General features: G+C 38.3%; 2 protein-coding genes across 2 annotated transcripts in view; one reads left to right on the top strand and one right to left on the bottom strand.

Annotated features, from left to right (window-relative positions):
• LOC136281008 (cartilage intermediate layer protein 1-like) overlaps positions 1-14,979 on the bottom strand; it is a 15,257-nt gene extending 278 nt beyond the window's left edge. The window contains exons 1-8 of the mRNA XM_066167150.1: positions 14,704-14,979; positions 14,229-14,306; positions 7,981-8,169; positions 7,009-7,182; positions 6,404-6,715; positions 5,156-5,261; positions 4,171-4,325; positions 1-3,461 (exon numbers count right to left, since the gene is read on the bottom strand). The exon at positions 1-3,461 is cut by the window's left edge and continues 278 nt beyond it. Coding sequence (XP_066023247.1) covers positions 1,462-3,461; positions 4,171-4,325; positions 5,156-5,261; positions 6,404-6,715; positions 7,009-7,182; positions 7,981-8,169; positions 14,229-14,306; positions 14,704-14,944 — 3,255 coding nt within the window. The 5' untranslated portion in view covers positions 14,945-14,979 and the 3' untranslated portion in view covers positions 1-1,461. The remainder of the gene's footprint in view (positions 3,462-4,170; positions 4,326-5,155; positions 5,262-6,403; positions 6,716-7,008; positions 7,183-7,980; positions 8,170-14,228; positions 14,307-14,703) is intronic.
• Positions 14,980-16,913: 1,934 nt separating this feature from the next.
• Positions 16,914-19,391, top strand: LOC131770435 (histone H2A.V). Its single transcript, XM_059086146.2, has 5 exons — positions 16,914-16,998; positions 17,177-17,251; positions 17,352-17,465; positions 18,071-18,200; positions 18,853-19,391. The coding sequence occupies exons 1-5, from the start codon at positions 16,996-16,998 to the stop codon at positions 18,912-18,914; spliced, it is 384 nt and encodes a 127-aa protein (XP_058942129.1). The 5' UTR covers positions 16,914-16,995; the 3' UTR covers positions 18,915-19,391.
• Positions 19,392-21,214: the final 1,823 nt, after the last annotated feature.

The raw sequence follows: 21,214 nt of genomic DNA, 5'->3' as shown, positions 1-21,214 counted from the left end.
TCGAAGTTATTCTGTTGAAGTAAAAGTCTCGAAAGGAAGACGTACGACAGGTATTTAACTTTAAATGCAGCCCTGATTAAGCACAGCGCGTGTTGCCCTTTAGAAAAGAAAAATAACTAAATTCACGAGTGAAATCTATAAGCCCATGAAGGCGCTTAAAAAAGAAAACTTAGTCAAGATATTCTAACCAGTAACTAAGCGATAATAACTTAAGCTTGATTAAACGAGCCTTATAACATAGGTTTGCAAACCATTGTGCTTTGTTATAGAATGAGAGAGTTGTATCGGTGCCAAAGTCAAATATTGGCAGCCTCTAGAAAGGAAATTTTTAGCATAATGTCAAACAGTCACTACCTTTAACAAGTGATTGCCCTTAAGAACCTCAAATCACAGTTACTATACACATTCTACATACAATATTCAATGGTGGAGAGGAAAATTGTATATAATATCTATAGAACATACTTCTCTCTGAAAACTCTACCCAATGTAAGAACATGATATGAAGGAATCTGGCTGTATTCTAACCAAAACAGTTCAAAAGCCACATCCTGTGGCAAACTAATAGAAAGTTTCCAATAAAGATTCCTCACTTACCACGAGGCAAGATTAGGCAAATACAATACAAATACAAAGACTTTATTTAAACACGATAATTGTTAAAGCGACTACACGCTTGTGGGGTCGTGCGTAAAATGGAATAAAATGAAATGAAATGTAGTAAAATACAATAATTAAAGTAGCCTATCAAAATTAGAAGATCTAAAAATATTTAAAATTGGGGTCCTTAAAATTCACTGTCTGTGGAGAAATGGAATTAAAGTTCAAATTTAAAAGTGCCTTTGATTTGTAGGCTAACGAGGAGAGCTGCTTAATGGTTATATTTCTTAAATTTGATTCTTGGAGAAGTGTGTTAAAAACGATAGGTCCTCTTCTGGAAAAACTGTTTTTCATGTAATATGTATTGAATTTTGGTACTTTTATGTTGGCATTACTTCTTAGATTTTTCTTAGTATTCACGTCAACTTCTTCGGTGGTATCTAAGGTGGATATAGGTAAAGTCTTCTTATCTATTTTGAACATCAGTTTAGCTAAATTAACTTTATATGTGGTTTCAATAGAAGACCATCGAGCTTTGCTAAGTACGTCAGACTTAGGCATATCCCATGGCTAAGGAATCACTTCCAGTAAAGGTTTGATCAAAAGTTTCGAATTAAAATACTAACCATGCATGGCTCAACGAAACGCTCCTCGTATGATGTAGAAAGGTACCAAAAAGATACAGTCAGATATAAATACGATCATAGATAGATTTTCGCCGATCTTAAAAGCTGAGGTCGCGAAGTTTAATGATAAGAGGGCTATTACTTATGCACCCGGCTACTTGGCATTGGATTACTTCTAGTATCCTATCTTATGGAAGCTTGACTATATAAATCATGTTGACCACTTGTAGATACCCTATGTAAATTCTAAGTGATCCTCGCTACTCTTTAAGCATTTTTTTGGATTTTCGAAAGTTATAAGGCCGATTAGAAGGTAGTTAATAAGGAACCTCTTCTCGAGAGGATTTTTATATTGTTTCATTTCGGGACTTTGCGCTGCTTCTATAAGATGGTGTGATTTGTTAAAGTTGATGACAGCATTATCCGTCGAGCTTACAGGTGTCACTAGAAGAAATACAGGGTCACGGTCTTTCTCCTGCTTCACAGGACATGGAAACTGAAGGCATACAACTTGAGTTGAACCGCTTGACAAACTATTTTCTGTCTTCTTCAGATGATAGCCATACGCGGTGTCCTCATCAAAGTTTTCTTGCCAATAACTGACTGCCATGAATATTGCTTCTTTTCCTTTGTATACGACTCTGATAAAACATCTGTCCGTTGAAGACCATAATGACGGATCTTTCATTAGAAGTTGCTCGTAAGCATTTTTGGTATATTCCGGTGATTTAAATTCAAACTGAGCTCTAGTTTTATTCGGTGCCTCCAAACTGTTCAGAGAGGCTTTGCACTTTTCCTTTCCAGCTGATTCCACAGAGTACGTTGGTCCATCATGATCATTTTTTTCCAGCTTGCTCTCAAATCGAAACGATTTGATTGTAGTCCCCGTGCCTTCACTTGATACTATGCCTCCGTTAACGTTCGTAAATATTCGCTTTGTATCATCGGGGGATGTGGCAGGCTCATAAAAATAATTTCCCTTTAAAGCCTGGACGAAGCAATCAGCATTTCTTAGAATCACGATGCAAGCCAAACGGCGTTTCGTATCTTTCTCCATGAAGTATCCGTTTGGATGTGGGCAAATGACTCTTACGAGGACTCTCTCACTTGCACCACTGTTTTTTGAATTTTTTGCTATTGTTACTCTTACAGCTACTCGTTCCCTTGGGGTATCAAAGTTCAGATCACGCTTCGCCAAGGAAGGGGTCACAGTTACTGCTAGAAACGTCCGCTTAACATCGGAACGCTTTCTTCTTCGGTTTTTTCCATCCTCGAGCATAAATTCACCGGCCTCCCTCCATCTTCCTGTCTTTTTGTCGAGCCAGTAAAGTTTGGTGGAGACATTTCCATCTGACACAGACGAATTTAGCTTGTCTGAATCCAGGTACACTTTCATAGGTTTAGACATAGTCAGCGGTTTTCCACTGTCATCTTCCAAATGAAGCCTTATCATACCGAACGTTTGAAGTAGTTCCTCCTCACCATCCTCATTCATTGAGCTAAAATCTCCTGGAGCAGACTCAATATCTGATTGGTTGCGAGGATCAGTGACACTAACGGTGGCCTTAGCTATTCCGCTGAAAACAGAACCATCTTCAGTCAACAGGGCGTTTTCAGGCAGCTCAAGATCAGCAAAACTATCAGAAGAATCACTACCCAGTGCTACATCGAGGGGTTCGGAGGCATTGAACGTAACGGGCGCTAGTTTTTCTCTTAGTTTTACTGTATAAATAGCTGTTTGGCCCTTTTCTACTAAAAAAATTTTGTCCTCTTCCACAAATTTTTTGCGTTTTTGGTCTTTAAAGGTCACAATCGCTCTTTTCGTAGTTTCTGGAACGGGAAATGAAAACTTCCCCTCAGCATTGGTATTACCTACAGATTTTCCTCTGAAAAACAAGTCTACTAAAATGGCTGGATTGCCATTCTGACCGACAGCAATACCACTGATAATAGTCTGTTTTTCGATGCATTTTCCACAGCCACACCTCTTTACCACAGATAAGTCGAACGACATGGCGGCACATTTAATCGAAACACTTCCAAAAAGGAGAGGACCACAGCAAAAGGGAGGATCCGAACATGAAGAGCTGAAGTTAACACCTCTCTTTACGCAGGCAATAGGGTCACACTCGCCGACATTCACTATGGTGGAATTTGTACCATTAACTAAACAACCAGGTGGTAGAGTCAAATCATTTAAACTTGGCATCGAAGGGCAAGAGTCCTCAGAATTTTCTAAGGTCAGAAAACAAATGAATATAAGACTTATTTACTGGGTAGAAGCTGAAACAAGTCAGATTTCAAGCGCTCAAATCGTTGGTAATCAAAGAGCTTCAAAATTAGGGTAACTTTTTAACTGAACTGATGAGTCTGTTCAATAGGATACTGATCCCCTCTCATCGAATCATCTCGGCGTAATACTTAAAAATGTAAAGTTTAACTTTAAGAAATAATTTCATCCGTCTGAGAAATATAAATCATTTTGTTGCCTAGGAGACATGAGTGAACATTTGCTGAAGTCTAACTTTTTCTCAGCATTTTTTCCTGGAAAGATGAAGGCGGAAACAGCTTTGAATTCTACCCTTACGATAGTGATAGCATAAATGTACAGAAGACTTCCTATGATTCAAAATCTTAAGGGGGTTTAGAAAGGTTCACGAGGCATGACTGGAAATTAAAAAGAAGAGTTGTTTACTGTATTTCTCTTCTTGATCGTTGTAAAGTTTTACCGAATTCAGTCCAATTATCTAATGGCATTGTCAGGTGAAAATGGAACAATTTAAGCAAGAGAGCTTTTCGTTTAAGATAGTCGCAATTATAGGAGTAATCGGAAGTCGAGTATCTGTCTCTTCTGTCCTTAGCACTTAGTATTACCCTTATGTTATTATCATATTATCATTAAAAACCATTTTTTTTTAAAGTTCAGTAAAAATGAGAGTCTTACCTAAAACTATTAATTCAGCAACGCTTGAAAACTCTGAACCAAATTGATTAATGGCTCGACAACGGAAAGTTCCATTCAGACCCTGAACGTCGTTGATTTCAAGAGTATTGTTGTAGTTATAGAGGCTTTTATCGATGACGTTGTTTTCCTTAAACCTAACAGAGAAACATGAAAGGAAAAAATATTTAACGATGCCCACCTAGGATAAAACTACATAGAATGTCATTAGAGATAAATGGTTTGGGAATCTTTCTGTTACGTTATTTGTTGGGTCTTTTTAAACCTGACTATGCTCAACATTTAATAGCTTTCCAATCACTTCAAACTGACTGACCTGAAGAAGCTTTTTTAGTTTACACAGATCAGTCAAAGTGTATTAACACAAACATAAATGATTTTGCAATATCAGGGGGTCACTTCCAACTTTACCTCTGCAAATTATGGATGCGGGGTTATATAATAATACCAACGATAATGGTAACAGTAATAAAAATAAAAATGGTGATAACGATAGCAATAATTATGATAAAATTGATAAGAAATGGTATGATAATGATAAAAGAATTATTAATTTTTTCAGTGTCATAGAGCGACAAAGGTTTCGCTTAGCGTCCTATCAGACTAAATTCCCAGACATCCACATATGTCACACTAAAAGTAACAATTATAATGATGCTGTTAAGATAATTAATAATTGTGACTATGATTGTAATAACGATGGCAATAGTCATAATAACTTGTAATTTAAGTTTATTTCTACAGCATGGTTCGAACATCCAAATCCCTGACGTTATTTGTACGGCTTCACTCTCTAAACACATACGAAGGTTGCAGTAAACGTATGATAACGCCAAATCTGATATAACCCCGTTGATTATTGTGAATAGGATTGCTTCAAAACCCGGAGTGTAATATAGAAATTAAAGGCTATTTGAAAAACTGAAATTGTCGTTAAATATTGCACCAAGTCATTTAACCTCCTTACCATTCAATTTCTGGAGGAGGATTTCCTTCGCCTTCACAGCAGAACGTAACACTCTGACCAGGCATGCGCATCTTGCTTTCTGGATGAACTGTTACAAATGGTGCAACTTCAAGAGAAAAAAAACGAAAGAACACCTGCAGGAACTGTAAAAAGACTCAGAAAGAAGCAGAAAGATGGAGAACAACATTGTAAAGGAAGGTTGTTTCGTTGAATGATGGCATGGAAAGTTCCGCCCAGAAAGAAGTCTTATGGAAAGGAAAACGTCTAGCGTGCTTCCATCCGATTCGGGATGCACGCGGATAGTTGAGAGAACATGAAGGAAGCGTAAGAGATGCTCGAGGCGCAGCCGAGAGCATCTCCAGCTACCTAAGTGCTCTTTCAACTATCCAAATGCATTTCAAATTGGATGGACGCACGCTAGACGTTGTCCATTGCTTTTATAACATAACGAGATATTTTTTCACGCCGAAAAATCGCTTATTCTGTACAATGACGTCAGCCTGAACCATCTCTATGAACCATTTATTTCTTTTTTCATAAAATACTAGCCAATAAGAGCGTGCGTTAGAATTAAACTGTATCATAAAAAAATATAGAAGACATTTTGCGAAGAAATCAAGTGATAATCAATTATATGTGTATTGCATATGTCAATCGCTGAGGTTAGGTCGCTTATTGTATCTGTGAGATGAAGCATTGAAAGCCTCTAGGCTGGGACAGAGTTCAACCAAAAATTTTCCATTTTCAACTTTGGAGATGCTCTGTATCTATCCCCTCCTGTGTTCTTTGGCGTAATTCTTTTGCTTTCTCTCTAATCCTTAAGGAGTCCTATTAATTAACCCTTTAACTCCCAGAAGTGATTAACATGCAACTTCTCCCTGTAATATCTATGCATTATCCAACGAACCGGTGACGAGAATACTCAAAATAATCAGGTAGAGGTTGTTACCTACATCTTCCAAATTCTCCTAACTAATTTACAAGGAAATGTGTTGCAGTTAGAGGGAAGCCGGTTATCAATCAGATCTTGAGAGTTCAAGGGTTAACAGGACCTTGATGAAAAGAGCTAAACTTGGATGTCAACACAACATATAGGTGTGAGTTGTTCAGTATTTAAAATTATAACGTAGCTAAATTCTAACGCAGATTGGCTGATATTGGATGAAAACATGCTAGACATTGTGCATTCCTTAATGGGAGTAGCAACAGAGTTTTACAGGACCTATGATGACACGAAGTAGCGCATACCTGCAATTTCCATTTTGGCCGTAATATTCACAGTTGTTGGCGTCGTAACATTTGCCATTAATTTCACGGGGACAAACCCTGCTTTAGTAATTAGCAGCTCTTGTTGGATTGCACAAACACCCAGTGTTGCAAAGTATCCGCTAATATTCGTTTGTGCAATAATGTTGTAAGGTGTCTCTGCTAATGATATGTTTGCATCTGAGAGCGGTATATCATCTTCTGTCAAGACTCGTCCACTGAGCTCGTGGTGAATGCATGTGCATGCGTCACAGGCGGCATTTAGTGTTCCAATGGTGCAGTTTCTTGAGCAGTCTAAACAACGGATGAGATATAAGATATTGAACATACATCTCACGAGACAGATTTCTTAAAGTAAGACAGGCGAAGACAGCTGTTTGCTCTGGGAAATAACGTGTTGAATCTACTGAAAAAAACACTTTCTGTTCATCCTGGCTCTTCCCTCGACTATTTGGTCATCTGATTACCTTTGTTCAGTTTTTCATGATGTAATTTACTTTCCCTTACATCAAATATTTTGAGCATTCTTTACCAAAAAATAAACTATCCAGGCATGATTGACAATTCTTGCTGAAAGATGCACCTACCTGGACATTTCCATTCTGCGCATAATTTGATCTGGTCAGATTTTCCAGCACAAGAAATTGGAGCAAAGACTGCTCTATCATTGATGGCAACGCACGCTCTGTTTCGATATCGTGTACCAGTGCCACATGTCTTAGTACAGTCACTCCAAGGGCTCCAACGAGACCATTTGGATTCTAAGGTTATGACATACAAAATTAGTTGCTAAGTCATAGCTGAACTTAAGGGTAAAGATGCTCGTTACAAAAAGAAACTGACAGTAGCACTGGAAAATCATGTATGCTGAAATAAGCTCGTCAAATGTTTGGTGCAATACCTATGACAGAGACTGGATAAGAATGTTTCCCCCTCCCGGCCCCTGGATGGGATGTTACTAGTCAAACGCAGGTTACCCATACTTTTTTTAAGATCTGCTGGTCAGTTTGGGGAAACCTATAGACTATTAAAAGCTCTTTCGGTGAAAGAGGCTCTATGACAACGAAGAGCCCATTTCTCACCCATTCATTTCCTTTCCAGGATTATTTTTTTTACCAAATGGGGAAGTCTACAGCCTCTAGGTTTTGCTTTACGCCTTTAGAAATTTGTGGAGAAGAGATAAACTTTCGCTTCACGTTTGAAGGGGAACCAGGTTATGAAGCGCCAGATCCGTAGTTTTTTTTTTCATCTGTTCAGTCTTTATTCATAGTACTTATTTACTACAGAGCGCGGAGAATTCATTTCAAGCAATATCTTATACAAATGAGGATTTTCTTCTGACTTTAAAACTTTAATCATATTTTCTTCACTCTTTAAATGCGTTTTTCTCAGACAGTCGGTTGAATTAATTTTCAAAACTCGTAACGCTTGGTAAGAGAGAAAAAGTATGAGACAGCTGAGGAATACCCTTTCGCCTTTCCTTCGCTCAGGCAATGAAAAAAACTTATGACTTCCAAAAAGAAAAATAGAATACTAAACTGAAGAATTAGTTAGCTCACCTGTGTTTGGTAGAAGGTTCGCAATGACTGACAAGTCAGCCACCCTGCTACTTGCTGAGGAAGCACTGATATCGCTCCTTGAAGAAAGCGTAACTGCTGCAAATGTGGTAAATTCTGGTATAGGCGATATTGGGGTGTGTTGAATAACACTTGAAGTAGTTTGAGGTAAACTTTTTGTCTCGCTTGTCGCTAGTAAAAAAATTGAAGATAAGTATTACAAAATAATAACGTAAAATATTGATACACCTTTATTAACACCCCATTTAAAAAATAATTCCGATCTAGACCTATGTTAGAATGTTGTATTCTTTTGTTTGTTTGTTTTTATTTGATTAGATCTAGATGATCGGTCAAGGATAATTGCAAGCGATCGAGTTCTTTACCTCAGTTGGATGAAAATCATAGTTCCTGCAACTTTAAAGAGTTACTGAGAAATCTGATTTTTAGGATACAATCAATGACGAATTCTGCAGTGAACACACATTTTCGGCATTGAGGACAGCTTACAGTTTTAGGGGGTTACAGTTGCAGAGAGCAACGTGTAAGAAAAGAAATCGATAGAGAAAGTAAATCAGTGAACGCATGTTATAAGGACGCTCAGAAAGAAGGTTATAATTAATTCTTCTCTCCGGCTAATATGGGGCTTGATATAAGCGTAGGTTTTTAATGTAAAGCGAATAGACCACGTGGTTGTCGTGCAAATTATGTGAACCGAAGTGTCGATAACTCACAAGAGACTCGTACTGGATCAGAGTCAGATCTGAGAAGATAACCTTTCTAAGCTCCCAACCTGGCTTGAGTTAGGGACAGGTTGTTTTACCTTACGTGACCTTGGATTATAATTGCCGTTTTGATGGGAGATCAATCGCAAGCAAGCTCTGTAAGTGATTGAAAATGTGCGGAAGTATGCAAGCAGTATTCGTCGTTTTCCCGCCCTTTTTATCATAGCTTCTTGTCGCCCTTGAGGCTGAGGTCACTTGTTGCCTGGGTTTACTAGCCTTATTGGGTGCAAGTCTAGCCATATTAGGGAAGGTACTTTTTTTCTTGGGGGGGAGGGTTGGGGAATTTTGGTATTTTTTCCAAAAGAAAGTGTTGGCCCTCCCTCATGTTTTGATTAAAAATTTCCTGACCCCCCCACTTTTAGGTGACTAACAAAAGTGTGACCCTCCCCTCACTACCACATGGTATGCTCCATGCCATAGAAACCTCAGAACATTTTTCGACATTTTGCTTGTAAACGCAAAATGTTTGAATATGAATAAATCTCGATATTGAATATGTGCGCGCTGAAACAAGAAAATGCGCAGTAAGATTTTGACTTCAATTGTGCAGGAAAATAGACAAACATTCCGCTAGCCTCTGACTCAAATCCAGAGTCTGACAGTGACAGTGACAGCGGCAGGGTAGAGGGCATTGTTGGATCTTCTAGTAACTCTTCAGAGCTTAACATATCAAACTCATGGGGTACAAATAGTCTTAACATGAATGTAGTGACCACGCCCACTTCGACACCCCACTCAAATCGAGTGTAATTTTCGAATGTTTTACCATCGTGCGGATTCTCTACGGAAAAAGCACTCAATGTACCTCTGAAATATGAAACTATAATATTGTGGCTTTCTATTCCGCTAATTTTCTAACTTGAAGGTAAAGTTTCCCCTCGTCATTTTTACCTTTTCTCCGAGCGGTTGCGTGAAATTAACAAGGCGTTTTTGATCAAAACACGACCGAGCGAAGGGTCTCGGGCGATATCTCTTTTACGCAGGCGCAAATTAAAAATGTACCGCCAGAATCAAAAAGAGGAACAAATTTCCTTTGTTTTGATATGTAAAGTGTCGAACAAAAAGCAGATTTACCTTCGTCAAATGGCGTTTCAAAACAGCTGTATCTTCCTCCTTTTGATTTTTCCTGTTTTGTAAGCGTGAAAGCAGTAGGAGAGGGATCGGGAAACTCAGAAAGCGCTTCGGGAATTAATCTGCCATCGTTTACTTACAAGATAAACAAGTAAGATTTGTGAAGTTCGTTGAAGTATGAAGTCTAAATAAATGCCTTTTTAAAGCTTGTTTGCTGGATTTTTCGTAAACTTCCCTGATTAATTTTTCGTTTCAGCTTACTAGTCTAACTATTTCAAAGCAATGTCAAGACGAAGACGGAGAACCATGAGTCGGTCCTTTCAACAATCTTAAACAAAGTGTTTGAACAATCAGGTATACGAGGTGTAATAATCAATAGCCGCATATCAGAAGTCTTCAGAAAGAAAGTATTCTGTCTTCAGAAAGCTGTCAAGAAAGCTAATAATCGTGGCGGAAGGAAATTAAACGGGCCCTCGGTATCGATTTAATATCATATCGATCTCAATATCATACAGTTTTGTATCTTTCTTCCGTGGATTCGCCTTTCTAACGAGGGTGTATGTTGAGAATTCATTGCAAAATCGCTTTTTTTTTTTAATTTTCCTCTTTGACTTGTCCGCCATTTTGAAAATTCGTAACGGAGAGCATGCGCATTACGTGAGGTTAGTGGTTGCGTACACCTGGAACCGAGGAAAACAAATGTTCGTCGCACTGGGGAAAGAGTTTGATATGGACTCAGGAGATTAGGCAGCGGATAGACAACAGCTTGAACACGAAACCATACCCGAGTCAAGTACGTCACGATACGGACGGAAAAGGACACGAGTACTCCGAGAAAATTATGTGCCATGGAATAATATACATGTAGACACCCAGTAACCTTGTAAAACTAGTACCTGCACCGAATTAAAATAAACAAGTTGAAAAGAAAAAACTTAGTCTGATAAAGAAAAATGGAAAATAACATCACAAAAATCCTCATTAAAAATTCTGGAAAAGGTGTGACCCTCCCCTTGAATAGCTGAAAAAGAGGGTATGGCCCTCCCCCTTTGGTGCTCACTTTCACTGATGACCCTCCCCTCTGAGTCCCCAGCCCTCCCCCCCCCCCAAGAAAAAACGTACCTTCCCTTAGCAGAAACGATCAACAAAACGTTGTCGAGCGAAGATACACAGAAAAGGCGCTAACAATTTGAATGCGTAATAGCAGGAGACCAAGTCATTGGGCTCCTGGTAATAGCATATCTTTTGGAGTACCCGCGAGTGTATTCCTTGGTATTTTGATTGGCTGAGAAAGAGGGTAGCAGCTATCTCAACAGCCAGGGGATCTGGAAGTGCTCATTTATCCCCACCCCACTACCATTACTTTCTTTTTGCGTAGGGGCTCTGGAGGTGGCTTTTCGTCTATTTGATGGTCAGCGGTGTCCGTTTAGGCGCTTTTTGAAACAGAGTCGGCGGGAAGAAATCTAGCTGTAACTTGAGTATAATTTTATTTCTTACATTTCTTTCTTTTGCCCTCGCGGGTAGAAGAAGTCGTGAAAATATAATGAGGCAAAATGGCGAATGAACAGAGGACGGAAAAAGCGAAAGCGACAACAAAGAAGCGCTAACAAAGATAGGACACTTGCATCTGCGTTGCAGAATGAGAAGGCTAGCCTCGAGAGAAACAGGAGATATGCAAATATTTAGCGAGGAAGTATTATGATCGATGGCACTCTTTTCTCAGGCGAGAGGAAGCTTCAAGGAAAGCCTTAACATCGTCGGATTCCAAGGCAATTCCAAACGCAGAGATAGGTACGTGCAGTATTTAAATTAATAATTAAAATTTTTAAGCCTATGAGCTCAAGCATCGGTCGTCTCCAATTAAGCTGAGAGTTATGGAAGCTCATCGAACTGTCTTGAGAGTGGTCACTGAAGCAGTGAATGATCAGTTCTGTTGCCTTCTATATCTAGCTATGCTGTTTAAAGATAAACATCACCTCTTCCTTGAGACAGGTGGTGCGGGGGGGGGGGGGGGTAAGAAGCGGAGGGAAAGGGGAGGAGGTGGAGGCTAGGAATGGGCTGCTGTGACTATGTCTACTTTAGCCTGGTTTACACTACAGGTAGGGTTTTGGTCATGACACCCCTAAAGATTGGCACTCATGTAAATGTGTTACCGGTAAGGGTGCAAAGGTCATGTGAAAAGGTGGTCCTGAGTTTGTCTAATGGCAGTGCTCTACCCTAATTTTTCTTGGAAATCCAAAGGCTTCCTGTCTGGATGAGTTCACTCCTGCAAATTACGAAATTTACAGGACTGTTGATTTTTATTGTGCCTTGAAAACATCTACAGAACGATCACATGCAATTTTGCAAATCATTTTTAGAACATTTGGAACAACATCTCAACAACCTATTTTTCAAAAATAATTATGGAAAATGAGGGTTTTTGGCTACCAAGAAAGTCATGATTCATGGAGAAAAAATAGCCATTTCGAATTTCACAGGAGAAAAAAGGCCAATCTGGAATCATGCAAATGCCCTTTACCACCCAGTTTGAACAGTAGAGAGATTTTAATAATTCCTTGTTCAAGTATTTTGTTATAAATTTCTTAAAATTGTAACAAGTGGTTCATTGCAAATCCGGCACATTTTGAACGAGTGTGACCTTAATAACAATATTGTTATTAAGCATTGAAAAGATAAGAACAGGCCCCAAAGCAACCAATGCAATCAGAAAAGCATTACAGAGGTTTAATCCTCTGCTAAATGACCCATGCTCATGTTCCCATGAGTAACATCCATCAAGATAGATGTTTATTACACTTTAAGTATATTTAATGTGTTCAAAATAACATATGTACTTGTAGTATTGCAACCCCACGAAGAATGCATTTACATTTTCGATCTTATCTTAACTACAGTTTCAAGAGAAATCTGTTTACTGCTTGTCTGTACAGTACACTAAGATATAAACATTTTATAATATGTAACCAAGATAACTTGGTTCTCTCAGTTTTGATGTTACATCTGTCTTAACAGTGAAATAACTTATTTTCTTAAAGAATTGCCAGGGAAGTTAATGAACCCCACACTGTATTCTTTCAACTGAAACTATCTGGCTTGAATTTGCAGTTGTGGAAACAGCGTGCATTAAAAAAAGGTAACCATATAACCATCTTCATGTGTAGGATATATTCACAGATTTACCTTGTACAAGAAAACAATAATTTTTTATGTTTGTGGTAGGCAGAGGCCTGCCACTATTTTTTGCTTATTTGTCTAAAATTGCAGACAGTCAAAGCTCAATTAAGCAGCAGCTAAATATAGGTTGGCTGCTTGATAGGGGTTCATCGGAAATTTGTATATGGTGCAGAAGACTACTGCCTGAAAAAAAAAAAAAGATCACGAACTACCACACTCATCTTAATGACAATGGAATAAGGTCATTAAGATAAAGAACTTGATAGCTTTTTTATCAGTTGCTACCTTCTTTGTTGGAGTCTTACCTATCATCAGCCCACCACTGCTAGGGGGTGTTTACAGTGGCTGCTTTAATTAATAAGGATAAAAACAATAGAAGACTCCATATCGGATGAAAAACAAAGTTGCTGTGGCCACTTATCGAGGTGTGGAAAAATTAACGCTAAAGGGGAAATTTAGCCCCCCCCCCTCCCAGCTGCTTCAGTGTTTTTCATTCTTGAGCGAGTGTTTGCCACTAGATTTCTGGCATTTTTTCATAGATAAGAAAATTAGCTGAAAACCAGTGCAAAAAAAATTGTTTGCCTGCGTTTGCATTTGTGGTAAATATGACACTTATGTTAAGCAAACGTGTGGCGAATGTATGTGGAACTTTCATATTTACCTTGGTGAAAGGTGAATTTAAAAGCAAATATAACATTTACGTCACATATGCGAGTAAACACACCAGGTACAAATGCTCGAGTTTCCATCATCTTTGCCAGCGCAAATTTAGAGCCCTAAATTGCACTACATTTGCCCAACTTGCAAAACTGAGCAAAATCCATTTTTTCGTCCAGTGTATATATTCGCTAATTTCATCATAAACAACTCCTTCAGAACGTCGTAAATATCTCCACATTTGTTGAGGAGTGAATTAAGCTAGATATTTCCAACGATTTGCTTGGAGACAGTTCAGCCGCAGCAAATGCGGAGAACTACGTTGTGAATTATGAATAAGAGAATATAGCCGGGATCATGGAGCTAGAAGTTGAAATTTGTGCGTTTAAATCGTTAAGTCCGAATATTTTTTTGTTCAGGCTTCTTTTCGGAGTCAGAAAGCAAGTAATTGAGCTTCCTTCACGTTTGGAGGTAGTGAATGATTTTGCGATTCTAGTAAAAATCTTGCAATTTGGGAACATACAATTTTAAATTTCTACATCAAAAAAGTGAACAAAGTACCTGTAGGGGACACTTGATTTTTAGAGGATATGGGTCCTTTTGGTTCTTCAGCTCCCTTATCTGTAGTATCTTTTCGAGCTATGTGGGAGAAAAACAATAAAACGAATTCATGTTTTTGGATTACTGCTCAAAGCTCAAAGCTCAAAGGTCGGCAAAAGACGCGCAAAGTCAGTTTAATTTAGGCCCAGATAACCTCTCCTGAATACATTTTGTTGGTTAATACCCTTAAATTCGCACATGCCCCATGCTCTGAGTATTTGTAGCGTAATTTCTATTCTTCAGACTTCGGGAAACTTTAAAGTCGTCCGATGTCGTAATTTCAGCGACGAACTCCATCCCGTGACACTTAAATAATCAAAGGAATTCAAGGCGCACAAACAAACCTCGAGAGTTTTTGCTGTAAGATGTTCACTCTATCGCTTACAGCTCAATCAAAGCCACCTTAAGAAGGTTAATAATTTATCCGTATACTTACACTTGTTTTCAGCATCTCGAAGATATTCCGGAATGTATTTGCCGATCAAGGATGCTGCAATAATAACTAAAACGACCACTGCGATGACAGTGACGACGACTACAACTTTTCGCCTGGGTCTGGAAGGAAACTTAGAGGGCACCAAATCGGTGGTGCCTGCTGTTGAAGGTTTCTCTGGGATGCTTTCATGTTTTGGCGGTAGATCATTCAAAGGGATGAGTTCCTTTTCTGAAGACGCCATCTGTAAATTTTCGGAGATGGGCGGTTCACCCAGCACCGTCGCTATGTATGGTGTATTATATTTTCAATATGATCATGAAGCGGAATGAAATAAGACAGTTTTCCCATATGCATCAGCCAATCATCAGCTTCGGTTAGAAAGACATTTGATCCTAACTATGTAGAAAGTTTACGAAAGTGGTGACAGTCAGTTTCAAGGACAAAAAAATTGTTTACCCCGAAAACTTCCGACTTTGTATAAGAAAAGTGGATTTACTTTTAAACTGTCCGTCAAATTTTCTTTGTGCACTCCACATGTCATTCTCAAGGGTCGAGTCACGCATAAAAAATTTTCCAGTGGAATAGGAAGTTGAACTCATCTTCTCTCTCCAGCAGTAACAACTCGTATACATTAAGGTATATAAATGACTTCATTAGGCGCCTACCCTCTGTAACAAGCGCCCTATATCAAGTCAATGTTTAAAGCTAACCAAAGAAATTTAGTAATTGATAATGCGGCAAAGATCATTCAAGCGATTCGTATTACTGATTTGTCTTGAACACGAATTGAACACCATCCAACGTCACCTACCAATAATCAGTATACCGAAGCAGTCATCCCTAGCTTGAAGAACATGTTGATCTATTTTATCTGATTCTACTTTTCGGATTACTCTGTTTTGTAAAGAAAAGTCCGCGAAATTGGAAAAGTAATGCTTAAGTAAACCGACTCTTCCAGAGAGTGACCTCTAGACCGTGATTGATTATTGTAGGGTCAGATTTTGTTATGCTTACTAAAGCCTACCAACTGAACGGCCCATTTATAATATGATTGAGCCCTTTCATTCACTCAGTGTAAACGGCTTAACAAATTATGCTGATTGGTATTGAAGTCTCCCCATCGAGTGTTTCGTCTTCCACTAAAATCTGATATGGAAGAGAGGAAGTCTGAAGTCAAGTATCTTGTTGGCTCTGAGGTGAAGCCAGGTTTAGGCAGATCAATATGAATGTATTAACTTGAAACTGTTAAAGTGTCTTATGATTTCTTCTGCAAAACGAGGACTTTAAGGGGTTTGAAACTGTACAAGGTTATTGAGAGTTGTGCATAGGTTTACAATTTCTGGAAGGCGTGGGGGGGGGGGGGAGGAGTGTTATATGTCAACTTTTTTCTGGGCGTTTTCACTAAGTATTTATTGGTATAGTAGTATAAATTTACACAAATCGGAACCCTCCTAGGAAAAAAAGGTGTCATAAAATTGCGAAGGTTATTTAGGCGAAAAAAGTTTCACAAACTGAAGTTACTGGAAACTTGTCGAGCATTTGTCCGCACATCTACGATAGGAAATATTGACTTCGTTTGTCTTCTGTTGAGTCTAGACCCCGTCATTGTTACTATAATTATTTACATCATAATTATAAGAAATATCAATCTTATCAATTTTTTGTATGGCAATGGCGGGATTTCTTGTGTTAAAAATTAGTAAGTAGTATGTAGGGACAGATCAAATTTAGTAGATGTGGACACTACAGTCCTTTTTCGTCGAGTTAAGAACTTCGCGAAATTTTTTCCTTTTACAAGTGAATCTCATATGTATGAGTGCCAGTGTATGAATTCTTCTTCTTGGCCATTCACTTCGCATGTTGGCATGGTTTTTTTTTTTCGTGCAACTTTTTGTTTCGCCCCATGACCTTTCCAGCGGCCCGATCTTTTGGGAAATAATTCATTGTTTGACGTTTAGTCGCCGGTAAATGATAACTTCAGATTTTCTTGGCGTGTATATTCAACCAAGGCTACGCTCGTGCATATTTCAATCTCTGCGTGTTATGAAAATAATAAAGTATTTCTTCAAAGCTATAAAAATTAACATAATTACATTGTTTCGTCAGATATCCATTGAACGTTAATTCTCCTTATTTAGAACTTAGAGTCAAGCGCGAAAATAGCAGTTCGTGATTGGTTGTTGTTCAAAAGCTGGTCTCTGATTGGCTCTTCTACTTTCAAATTGACGGGCAAAATTTTGGCGCTCTGCAGTAGTCGTTTGTTAGCGCGTCACATAATCTTGAAGAACCGATATGGTAAGTCGTGAGCGGTTTGAATCCGTTTCCATCCGCTTTTTGCGAGAAACTTTCGGTCTATTTTATGAGCCAAAATGTGCATCATTTCTTGAAGTTTAAACTTAAAGAAGATTTCTGCAAGCACTGTCTCTTGCGAGTCATATTTTTCACTGCAAATCTTTCCCTATTCGACTTTCAGGCTGGTGGAAAAGCAGGAAAAGATTCCAAGGCAAAGGCCAAGGCAGTTTCTCGTTCAGCAAGGGCCGGACTTCAGGTAAATAGTCGTTTTTAAAGAGAGAAAATGCTGCAAGGCTTTTGCTGGAACCCTAAATGTGTTCCCTTGGCTTGTACCTTACGCTCTTCGTTTTGCACAGTTTCCAGTAGGTCGTATTCACAGACATTTGAAGAACCGAACGACTAGTCATGGACGTGTCGGAGCAACAGCCGCCGTTTACAGTGCCGCTATTCTGGAGTATTTAACGGCAGAGGTGAGATGGCACATTAGCTCGACTGTTAAGAAAAATTATTCGCTCGTTTGAGGGCCAACAGCGCTCTTTCAGTTGTCGAAATAGTCTCGGAAGCGAAAGCCAGTGTTACGTTTGGGCGGTTGTATGTTTGTGAATATTGATTTGAAGCATAATAATCCTCATCCTTAAACTGCTCGATTTCTTCATTATTTACTTCGTTTCTCTGTGTGGTCCGGATAATTCCAGTCCAATCTCATTGCTGTGCGACTGAGTCGTGAATATTTGAAGGAAGAAAGCAGTCAAATGAACTGTTGTTACGCTAGTAACGACAGTTCCCGCCGTATTTGAATTATACAATGAATGAAAATATAGCTTGATCGGAAGATTTCAAGCGTAATTCCACGCTTCTTTTCGCTTTCAAGTGCTCTAATGTAGCAACTGCTCGAAATGTTTGAACAAATGATAAAATTTTGCTCAAATGTAGAAAATTTCTTTGCTGATTTTGCGTGTGCTGTCTTCGTGATTTTTTTAACATGACAAAGCAATATTTTTGCAAAGAATCTTTCGATTTTGCATCGAGTTTACATGTGACAAGTGCCTGATTTCAACCGATCTTTGTATATTAGGTCCTTGAGTTGGCTGGAAATGCTTCTAAGGATTTAAAAGTGAAACGTATCACTCCCCGCCATCTTCAACTTGCCATTCGCGGAGACGAAGAACTCGACTCTCTAATCAAAGCAACCATCGCCGGTGGAGGTAAGCTAACTTGTTTTCTAATGCATGCTGTACATAAATTAACTCTTCAGGCAGTATTCTCTTGTTCCAGTTGGCGAACATCGACAAGTTGATGTTGCAGCTACATTTACTGCAACGGTTTTACTTCCTACAGGAAACAATGAATCTAAGTTCATCAAATTTGCTTGTCTTGAGTTCTTTTGTATCTCTCTGATTTTTTTTTGGTGAAAACTTGATTTCTTCCCTTACAACTTCATTTTACGTGCTTAAAACTGATATTTGATTTTGGATTATACTGTAAGATTTACAACAGAATATGCAAAATTTCCTTAAGACTTTCAACCACAATTTGCATTGGAAGGTGCTTCCAAGAAATGGACAAAAGAATCTTTTCACTCGGGAGTGAAACAGTGTGGTACATAGCAGGCTGTTTTTTTCGCATAAGAATTTGTTTTCTAGATGGAGTTGGTGGAGGATTACTCACCATGACTGCGTGGTATATGTAGAAAATTGCTATGTTTATAAACATTTGTACTGAATCCAGTAGAAGACCTGGAAATCTTAAGTATAGGCCAGGGTTTTAGCTTTCCCAAAGAAACTTTCTTGTTACTGCATTAAAAGTTAAACTAAATAGTAAATTGTTATTTAAAGTTTTGTTTTCTCTTGTTTGCAGGTGTTATCCCTCACATTCACAAGAGTTTAATTGGCAAGAAGGGTGCCAACAAACCAACATAAGTTTAATTTCTCAGTTTCTTTTTACTCCATATTCTCTGTACAGTTTCATTGGAACCATAACATTGCCTATACATTTCGTTGCAAAGTAAAGCTCTGCCTACATCTCAACTATTAACCATTAAAAGGATGTTACGCTTTGTTTGTATTTATATGCTCAATGTACAATTGTGTAATCGTGAGTTTGAATAAATCACTCTTCACTTTTTAACCAGTGGCAAGCTTTTCTAAGTTCAACCTGTAGTTTTTTTAGTGTTTTTGTATCATTTTTCTGATGTGTGCTTTTCTAGTGAAGAGAAACATTGTAAAAGCTGGTTCTCATACTAAGTATGAGTTTGTTGGTAGGAGTTGCATGACCAGCCTCTTTCTACAGATACTGAGATAATCCAGTCCTTTTACATCAATAAAGTTGAATTTCTTGACATGTGGTACTTTAATTTCACTTAGCAAAACATCAATAAATGTAGTTGTGAACTGTTATTCTCTTGTGATTTGATTGGATATTAAATCTTGTGGAATGATACTTAATGGGGGGAAGGTATGTCCTTTTGGCATTGTAACAGTAATTGCATAGGGTTCAACTCAACTTTCAGTAGTTATTAACATGTAACTTCTCCCTGTAATATCCTCACCTTTCCAACAAGCAGGTCATAACTCAAACTTATCAGTTCAAAGTTATTCTAATCTAACATGAAATTCTTGTAACTAATTTGCAAAGAAATGTTGAGCAGCAAGAGGGGTGAATCAACAATCAGATCTTGGGAGTTAAAGAGTTGAACCCCTAAAAGAGTGACTGGCATCTAATTTCTCCTTACTGCATCACCTACAAATTAGACATTTATCTCTTGATTGTAGAATAAATTCTTCTTTTCAGCAACTTTGGAAATGCATAGAGAACATTTTGGAGAATGTGCATACTAATGTTAGGGTGTAAAGGGTTAGAAGTCTCACTTCAACACAGCCCTGTCTGCCCTCTTCTGCTCAAGCTTGGGACATGAATTATAAGCTACTCAATCATTTTTAACACATCTGTTTTTGTAATGCAGGTGATAGTTACAACCTAGTTTGTTCACAAGTCTCTGTGCCTGTAAGAAAGCAACACTGGAATGAAACATTCTATCAAATTAAAGCCTTACTCAAACAATCAAGTTGCAGGGAAATGAAGGCAAAGAAGCTATTGTGTGGTGAATTTTGTCCCCAAATCTAAATAACTATAGTATTTAGACCATTTAATTTGCAATTTTAAAGTTGACATGATAATTAGAGTGGTAATACTGGACTTATTGTGCAAATGTGGTGTGAATCAAACTTATGATTTCAAATCCTTGATGACCTGTATTGAAACAACAAAGATTATATCAAGAAAGGCCTAAAGCATACAACCAAAATGAAAAATGGTAATGATGGTGTCTGCCATTGTAAGAGAGGTCTTGAGAAGGAGAAAAGAAAGGGAGGGGTTGGAGATGTGTGTTGTTATTCGTTTGGGCTAGGACAGTGTTCGAATGCAAAGTATACTAAAAGCCTGTATAATTTTCTATCAGATATATTATTTATTCTTAACCAAAGCAATGTATTCTGTGTTTTGTATTCTGGTTGTCAGGGAAATAGCTTGCTGACAACTTCCGTTATCTGCGCACCCACCTTTTTACTCATAACGTTACGATGACCTCTATTCAAAGGGTGCTAGCTATAGAGCAGGAGAAGCGTCTCTTGAAAAGAAGTGCTGACAAACTGTTTGTTGGGGTCAAAATTTATCCCTGTTCTCAGGATAATTTTCTCCTGTGACACTTATAGTGTTAGTGCGCCTGACAGAATAAGTAATAATACGGGGGCGGGAACAGCTTTCCTTTCTCGTAACAGCAGCTGGAACTATTACCACCTTTCAGTTTGTTTAACACGAGTCATAATTAAAATTGTTGACTCTCTATTTCGGACTATTTTTATTTTACAATAAGTAAGTCTTAGCCGAGAGGATTGCATGACAATACTCTTCACAATTTCCCCTGCCTTGACGCTTGAGAGAGCTTGCCGCAAACCGTTGACTTCGACAATAGGACACTTCGGTGCATTCAGCCTGGATTTTCTGAATGACATCAAATCTTCCAATGATAGATTCAGTAAAATTACATTCTCAAGGGCAATTTTCAGTTTCCAGTCAATATCTGTTTTCATATGGTGATTTAAATTTTTGATGAGTTTCAGTAGAAAGCTGATTTCTTTTAATACCTTTGGCATTAAGATCTCTGCATACAAACAAGGCTTTATTCTTTATATTTCCCTTGAAATCTGTTTCCTGTAGCTTT

Source organism: Pocillopora verrucosa, chromosome 5 (assembly GCF_036669915.1).
Source record: "Pocillopora verrucosa isolate sample1 chromosome 5, ASM3666991v2, whole genome shotgun sequence".
NCBI classification, from domain to species: domain Eukaryota; kingdom Metazoa; phylum Cnidaria; class Anthozoa; order Scleractinia; family Pocilloporidae; genus Pocillopora; species Pocillopora verrucosa.
Note: the sequence above shows the minus strand (reverse complement) of the source record. Positions and strands in the feature narration are given on the sequence as shown.

What these genes read in the sequence shown, in the direction of transcription:
- LOC131770435 (XM_059086146.2), top strand. An exon ending in CAGCAAGGGCCGGACTTCAG is followed by an intron (nt 17,252 to 17,351) that starts GTAAATAGTCGT and finishes CGTTTTGCACAG; the next exon opens with TTTCCAGTAGGTCGTATTCA. An exon ending in AGCAACCATCGCCGGTGGAG is followed by an intron (nt 18,201 to 18,852) that starts GTAAGCTAACTT and finishes TCTTGTTTGCAG; the next exon opens with GTGTTATCCCTCACATTCAC.